General features: G+C 39.9%; 1 protein-coding gene across 2 annotated transcripts in view; it reads left to right on the top strand.

The window, feature by feature from the left end:
* Nucleotides 1–1,896: 1,896 nt before the first annotated feature.
* Nucleotides 1,897–8,636, top strand: part of Wdr44 (WD repeat domain 44) — a 99,237-nt gene continuing 92,497 nt past the window's right edge. Inside the window, exons 1-2 of one of the 2 annotated variants that reach the window (XM_051142385.1) lie at nucleotides 1,897–2,012; nucleotides 2,316–2,501. In XM_051142385.1, the coding sequence (XP_050998342.1) occupies nucleotides 2,425–2,501 (77 nt within the window). In that variant the 5' untranslated portion in view covers nucleotides 1,897–2,012; nucleotides 2,316–2,424. Of the gene's footprint in view, nucleotides 2,013–2,049; nucleotides 2,234–2,315; nucleotides 2,502–8,636 lie in introns of those variants that run through there. The other variant, XM_051142384.1, reaches the window with a different exon arrangement.

The raw sequence follows: 8,636 nt of genomic DNA, 5'->3' as shown, positions 1-8,636 counted from the left end.
TATTATTATCTCATTTTAAATGTTCAAATAGTTGCTCATATTGGGTGGTACAATGTCTGATCAGTGTCAATACTGCAGAGTCAAGAAAGCTGTATCGTCTCACCAGTTTATTTTGTAGTAAGAATCATAAATCTATTCTTTATATTAAAACATTGAAAACACATAAAGTCTAACAGTAATTTTTTACAAAATTGCACTTTCACAATAATCTACAATTTCTTTTCCTGCACTTTGGAAATCCATAAAGCTCTTGAAACCCAGAATTTTCCTGTTAATTAAAAAGTCTGGATTTAAGCTAGGCGCAATGGCACACACTCAGGAGGCAGAGGCAGGTGAATCGCTGGGAGTTCAAGGCCAGCCTGGTCTACAAACTAAGTCCAGGAAAGCCAAGGTTATACAAAGAAACCCTGTCTCAGAAACAAAAGAAAAGAAAAAAGAAAAAAGTCTGAATTTCTAGCCTTCATTTAAAAAATTCATATATATACCAGCCCTAAAAAGACATATGAGCAACATAAACCAGTCTCATAGTGTGTGTGTGTGTGTGTGTGTGTGTGTGTGTGTGTGTGTGTGTTATAATAATAAAGAAAAGAAGACCTATCATTTTGGGGGGTAGAGGTTGGAGAAAGGGTAAAATGATGTAAATACGGCACACAGTTTTTGTTTTTAGGGATTTATTTGACAATCAAATCACCAATTCTAATTTTATTTGGCAGTAGTTATCTGAACAGAATGAAGCTATACCCTAGTTTTTGTTTACCCATATAAACTATCATATGTTCTGCTGCAAAATATTACCATACTTGATTATGCTGTTTTTCCTAACCCCTCTGGGATGTTTCAGAATCTAGCTTATAGTATTTAAATTTTTATAAATCCATCAGACCACACTAGACCTTCTCTGGTGTTGGATTGCTTCACAATACCTATAGAACACTATTTCTAATCTCTGAAGCTATGTCCCTGGTCTCAATCCAAGCTTTTCTGCTGCCATCTTGATTAACAGCTGCACAAACAATTCCAAAAGCCTATCATTACGTCAGTGGAAGAAATAAATGTGCCTCGTGAAAACACTGAAAGTCAATATTATCACTTTAATGGGCAATGAATGACCCTTTGTTTCAGAAAGAACATCTCAGTCTTTCAAAATGTATCGTTCTATTTTAGTCACTGGACATTGGGCAGTTGCAGATCAGAATTAAGTTTGTGTCTTAGCCTTGCAATGGTATCGTCTTCTTTCTCATATATGTTTGTATATCAATCACATATATATGTAGCATATACATATGTCGTATATATGTAATTTGGCTGATACACATCTTGGGCAGTATAGAATTTGTCACACTGTGGTCAGCGACGACAGATAAGTATTGAGAAAAAGTAATTGGAGGTCTTATGCTGGCTCAGGTCCTGCAATAAACCCACTATTACTCTTTGGAAATGTGACACACCCAGCTATCTCTTTCTTATGAACTTTGTTCTTTGGCCATCTGGATCGTATGTAGAGATCTCAATCAGGGAATCTCATGGTAAGTGAATAAAACAGGTCTATTCCAATAGACTAGAGATGGTGAAAATGTCAAAACCCTATGGTTGGATATTTCAGACTTGGCTAAGATGACTAAGTAAAATAAAGCCCCAAATGCCCACACTGTTCTCTCACGATAAACGGAAGAGTCTCAAAATAATCCCTCTCAAAAATGCTTCTCTTTAGAACTGCAGTTAGTAGAATTAGTGACTAAAACGCTAAGCAAAATCCCACCTAAGTAGGGCGTGGCTCAGAGTTTTGGCACCCAGCGGCTCCTGCGCAGGTCCTAGACTCCGCCCCTCAGAAGGCTGGCCACCTCCCTTATTCCCGCTACTTCCGGCCTCTGCCAAAATACCCTCTATGCGCTTGCGCCATTTTGACAGGCTTCGCCCGCATTAGTAATCAGAACGCTGCCTCTCTGGGACCGCCCCCCGCCACCTCTCCGCCCCGCCCACGCTTTACCGGCCCGATCCGAAATCTCGCGAGGGTAGGTGCGTGTCGGTATTTTGCGGGCTAGTAGCTTTCCCAGCAACTGTAATTGCCGCTGCGGGAGAAATTGGAGCTGCTGTCGCCGGCACGCCCGCTGTCTCCTCTCCCGGACTGAGCAGAGCCACAGCCTCTTCTCTAGCGCTCTTCATACACCTAGCGCCTGGGACGCCGGCAACAGTCTCAGACCCACTGCAGCCACCTCAAGCAGTCGCTTTGCAGGTCATACCCTTCGCCCAGTAACTGAGGGTGGTCCCCTGTCCCTAACCGACTTCTTACTCCACGTCATCTGTGCCCTCCTCAGCGTCGCCCGGGACCCACCTCTTCACACACTAACTGACGAGGAGGAGACGCTGAGAATCACCCTTTCTCCAGGCGGAGCCAGCCCCCTCACCCGCGGGTGTGTCCTATAAATGGCGTCGGAAAGCGACACGGAGGAATTCTATGATGCCCCTGAAGATGTGCACCTGGGGGGCGGCTATCCTGTAGGGTAAGTAATAGAAGCCCAGGCCCAGAACTCGGACACCCCAGTCTCTTGCTTCTCCAGTGCCTCCCTCTACTCCTCTCCCAAATCCCGCTGTGACCGTCACCGTCCTAGTCTCACTTGGACACCTCAGAACCCAGACCTGGGACTCCTCCTTAGGGCAGGATGAGTGAGAAAAGAGAGAGGGAATCCTCCTCCACCCTTTTTCCTAGTGAGCGGCCAGCCAGGGGACTCCTTCGGAACGCCTTTCTTGTCTTAGGCAGCCTTTGAGTGGATGGCATTCGTGCCTGAGAGGCAAGGACTTGTATTTGCGGGTTTCGAAGCTTACCTTTCCTACATCTGTTTTGACCCTCGGGGACCGAAAGGAGCGGTAGCAGGAGAAATTGAACTTCCCCGGCTCTTTTTTTCTTTTTAAACCTCTAGTTTACCTATTCATTTTCGGAAGTGGCTGTAATGCTACCCTATTTGCCATTCACCTTTTCTTTTGCATAAAAAAAAAAAAAAAAGAAGCGGCGGAGGGGGGGGGCGATTGGGGAAGGGAGGAAAGCAGGTATTTATTTAAGGAAGTCCTGCAGCCAGCCAATGTGTTCGAGATCAACTGTGTTTTACTGAAATAGCACTTTACTGTGCGCCAGAGGAAATTGTAGACAAGATCCTTACCATTAGAGAGAATGATGTGGTCTGCAACGGCAGCCGGACATAAATGCACACAGCTGAGTACAGATGTCCAAACAAGTGCTGAGTAATCTGGTCCTTGGAAGGAGAGCCCAGCTTTGTGCCCTTTATCTAATTTTGCAAGATGTTTTACTGGTGATTAATATGGGTAGCTCTGAGTAGGAAGTTCACTAATTGGAAAGCAGCTCTCTCTGACCAGGATTTGGACTTACTTATTTTACTTCTCCACTTTTTTTCAGAGTTAAAATAGCATTTAAAATGACTTCACAAACTCTTCTCACATGTCTGTAACTAGAAGCAGTGAAATATAGTCATGAACTATAAGATCTTGAAAAAAATCATTGGTAAAATGTGTATGTTAGTGTACGATTCTTGGCGTTGAAGTTTCTTTAGTTTTTATAGTTACCCCGTGGAAGAAAACTCTAATAGAAATAAAGTTATAAGTACAGCTTAGAAGTCCTTTTAAAAAAGAATCTGCTACATAGTATAAATACTCCATATCCAAAACATTATAGCAACAAGAGCAGAGAGAGATGTATGTTGGTAGATTAGTAATGTGTATGTGTTTCCAGGAAGCTGTCTGTCACTATTGTGAGATTTGAGGATGATAATGATGTGCCTTGAGATAGCACTGAATCTACTTGAAGTTCAGTATCTGACTCAAGTTTGTAACTTGATAGAACAGGGTAGAAAATACATTTAGATTCTTCTGAAATAAAGACGCTGTGTGGCTTTCCCTTCAGAGTAATCAAATGTCACTTCAGGTTAAATGAGAGGATAAAATACTTACTAAGCCTTTATCTTGTTTTGTTTTGCTTTTTTTTTTTCTTTTTTAATTGGGTGGGAGAAATGATCAGTTTTCACTATTATTCAGAGCCATGTGGATATTGTTCTTTCTCATTGGATAAAGTTGTTTAATCTAGAAAGGACAGTTATCTCAGAACCTCTGTAAATTGCTAAGTTCAATACCTGACACAGAAGACATATTCAAATATGAAGTCTTTCTTCTCTTCCTCTCTTGGCATTCCACAGTGCTTGCTTTGGAGGAAGTATACAGAACTTAGAACTGTTTTCCTTATCTGAAACCAGTGAGTCATTATGATAGAATTGATAGTCACTTTCCCACTCCGGGATGATAGAGCTTCTCAAGAACTTTATATTTGAGAGCAGGTGAAAAGTTTGTTTCTTTTTTAATTCCTTTGAGACCCAGCTTCCTAAATTTAACTCTAGCTTACCCCCCAACTGAGCATGTTGAGAGCTCCAGAGATAAAAATGACAAGAACTGTCTCGACTACATGACCTCTCTCCTACTGTATTAGTGAGAGAATTGGAAGAAAACAGACTTATTTGGAGAATTGGACCTGACAACAATAATATTCAGAGGGCAGAAAAGGGATGGCTTTGTTTTTAATTTTCCTCCATCCTCTGTGGCAGATTTGTAAGATACTGTGAGCAGACTTAGCTTGGCAGCTAACAGCTTAAAAAAACTCAGTGAGAAATCGTGATTTCTGAAAACAGGTGGCATCACTAGCTAGTTGATCATAAGAACTGTGTTCTGTTCCTTGACATGAATCGAAGTGGCTCTATACAAGCTCTAAGAGGCTAATTGAGTGACTTTGGCCACTTAAAGAATGCTTCTTGATGTTTGTGTGTTTGGGAATACATAGAGCATTTCACCAAATTGTACTAAATTGAGTAGACACTTGAGACACCTGCTGTTTTGTTAATCAGCAGAATCCAAATACACAGTCTGTTCCGTAATATTGATTTATTCCTCACACTTCTTATTTATTTGCTAATCTGTACTTTGAAAGCAAATTTAATAAGCAGCCCAGTTACTAGAGTTTCAGTCCAATGCAGTTATGTTTCCACAGTGGCAGATCATCTCTTAACCAAATTGTAATGTGTACCACATTTATAATGGTTTCTTTTGATTGGTACTTTCTCCATTATTACATATAAGATCTTAGAGAAGTTAAATACATTGTTCTAGGAAAAACAACTTGCAAGTAACAGAGCTGGCATTTGAAACGAGCTTATCAAACACTAGTCCTCTGTTTCTTCTACTACATCATAGCTGTTGTACACTCTGTAAAGAATGGATCTTTCCGCAATAGATCCCAGAGGAAAATGCTTTTGTACCAACCTTCTAAATTGAACTGATACATCTATTTAAAGCCAGCAGCCCAAACCTTTCAGTTCTCTTGGCTACAGGTTCCCATTTTCTCTTTCAAGAATCTATATTTTTGTTTTATTATGTAGGACTTTTATGCCATCTAGAATGGCAATTAGTTGAACTCCCACAAAATGTTAAGAAAACTAAAGCCCAGAGAGAGAAAGTAGCTTGTCTCTGACACCTCACTGAATTAACAGAACTGTGTCCCAGATCAGTTTCATAACGTGGCATTCTTTCTGTTCTGATGCTTAATACAGCAGGAAAGGCAGGAGGAACTGTGGTATAGTAGAAAAGAGCCCAACACTGAGTCATCTAGTTCCTCAATGTTAAACTGAAATTACATTTTGAGAACCCTTTGAAATTTAAATGTCTGTCAGCAGTGTGTGCTTCTATTGATAAAAGTTTATTCTTGGAGAAATATATATATATATATATGAATGAATGCTGTTCAGTTGTTTTTGTTGTACTGACCACTGAATCTAGGGTCTGATGCATGCTAGATACACTCTACCACTGAGCTGTATTCCCAGACTATTTTTTGGTTTTCTTTTAATTTAATATGTATCTGCTAAGTTGCCCAGGCTAGCCTGGACTTTTTATAGCCTAGGCAGGCTTAAACATTCCGACCTGCCTCAGCTTCCTTAGTAGCTAGACTTATAAGCTTGTTCCACCAGGCCTGGCTTACATATTTTTATAACCCTTTATTTTAATACACATTGACAGCTTTGATACATTTACTACATAAATTACATATGAGTTGGATGCCTCTCCCAACTGTGAATTATACCTACATATCCTAAAGGCTACAACTGAGAGCATGTTATAAAAATAAATGTAATATTTTCAATATTGTTTCTTTATTGATAGCCAAAGTCCTCAACTTCCTAGGCCTCAAGCCCTTAGAAGAGGGATAGAATCATGCATTTTTAGAATAAGAGTTAACTAGACATAATTTGGCTCAGCCTTCCCATTTAAGTGAAAGTGAAACCTAGACTTAGAGAAGGAAGTGATACATTACTTCGGAGTTCAAACTAAAATTCAGGTCTTTTACTTCCTTATCTATGCAATGCTACCACATTTGAATGGAGACAATTGTAGAAGGTAACTTATCTATGAACAGTGATTATATAGTTTTGTTTCACTTTTAGGAGTCTTGTTAGTGTTAGCAGCAATCCACCATATTTAGGTTGGAGTAATGGTAAAATATGGACTGAATCATGAAAACAGAGATCCAAGTAACTAGATGAATTGTTAGGTCTAGCTGAGCATAGTAACTCACATGTGTAATCCCAGTACTCAGGAGGAAGTGACAAGAGAATCACTTCAAGCTTGAGGCCAGCATGGTCTGCATAGTGAATTCCAGGCCAGCCAGGACTATATAACAAGGCCCTGTCTCAAAACAACAAAGCAAACAGACAAAAAAAAAAAAAAAAAAAGAGCAAGAGGGATGGCTTTCCACAAGAACACTTGCTATACAAACAAGAGGATCTGAGCTTGAATACAGATCATCCACTTTCAAGTTCTGCATGGCTGTGCCTGCCATATAACCTTAGTGTTGTGGGCAGAAGCAGGTCAATTCCAGGAAGCTTGTTGGCCAGCCAGCCTAGCCAAAATGGTTACCTTAGAGTTCAGTAACAGACCTTGTCTCAAAAAAAAGTTAACAGTAGAGGAAAATCTCTTGCTAGCCTTTTATACGCACAAACTCATACACAGGTGCACCTGTGGTATATTATGTATATATACATATAGAGAAATTTTTAAAAAACAAAATTGTTTGGTCTGAAAACAGCCCCGAAAACATTTGACCCTGAACTGAAAGTTTGTTTATTTTTGCTTGGTTGCTGTTGTTGCTGGTGGTGGTCGTGCGTGCGTGTGTGCATGCGTGCGTGCGTGCGTGTGTGTGTGTGTGTTGACAGTGTCTTATATACTCTTGGTTGCCCTCAAACCCTTGGTCCTTCTGTATCAGCATCTCTAGTGTTGGAATTGCAGTATTAGGGGGAAAAATCTTTGTAAATGGATATTTGAGCTAGCATAGTAGCATGCTTCTAATCTCAGTACTTTGGAGATGGAAGCATTGAGGATCAGGAGTTGGAGTTCATCTTCAGTAGTCTGGTGAGTTTCAGGCCAACCTTGGCTACATGAAAACCTATCTTAAAACAACAAAAGGGGTCGAAAGATGGCTCAGCAGTTAAGACTGCTCTTCCTGAGGACCCAGGTTCAATTCCCAGCACTCACATGACAGCTCACAACTATCTGTAACTATAAGATCTGACATACATACATACAGGCAAAACATCAGTGCACATAACATTTTAAAAATACTAAATAAAAAACAATAGTTGGTTGTTTCTGGGTTGGCATTCAACCATAGACTATATCGATTGCTGTTGGCTCTGTAGATTGATGAAAATGTATTTATCAGTGCAGTTTAACGTACTCATGTAAAATATTGAAGGGAGAAAAAACCTTCTACATATTAATTAGTAAATTTAGGTTCTAAATTTAGTGACCTCCAACTGTCAATTGGTGACTCACAGAGGTAGGACAGTTGGTAGCAATATGGCAATTTGGAGACTCAATTTGAATCTGTACAAATTCCTGTAAGTTGAAAACTTTATTATCTTATGATAACTTATTTCATAAAATAAGGCATAAAACATGATTTTTAAAAGTGTTTTAAAAAACAGACATAGTGTGTGCCTGTAATGTTTGTGCTTGAGGAAATGGAGACAGGAGAGTCATGAGTTCAGAAACAGTTTCGTCTGTATACCCAAAGCCTGTTTCAAAAAGCCAAACCGAAAACAAAGTAAAATATTAAAAACACATCATTATAGGATAAGGTCATAGGTGATCTTTTTCTTTAATTTCCAAATTTTTTATTTTTAATGTTTTGTTGTTTTGCTTTTTTGTTTCTGAGACAAGGTCTTACTAGGTGCAACTGGCCTGGAACTTACCATGCAGACCAGGCTAACTTGAACTCATAGAAATTCTTTTGCCTCTGCCTCCTGAGCACTGAGATTAACACTGTGCCCTACCATTCCCAGCCTCATTGATAGTCTTTAAAATATTTGTACATGTGTATGAAACTGAGAATGCTCCTGTGGGTTCATGTGCTTATGGAGGCTAGTAGTTGGTGTCAGGCATCTTCCTCAGTCACTCTTTACCTTATATTTTGAGACAGGGTTGTTCGCTGGAGCTCAATTATTAGGCAAGACTAGCTGCTCACAAAGCCCTAGTAGGTGATCTCATGCCCCTAGTGGGTGCATATTTCCATACCTGTCTTTTTTAAA

This window comes from Acomys russatus, chromosome X (assembly GCF_903995435.1).
Source record: "Acomys russatus chromosome X, mAcoRus1.1, whole genome shotgun sequence".
NCBI classification, from domain to species: domain Eukaryota; kingdom Metazoa; phylum Chordata; class Mammalia; order Rodentia; family Muridae; genus Acomys; species Acomys russatus.
This window is presented reverse-complemented; position numbering and strand designations above follow the sequence as displayed.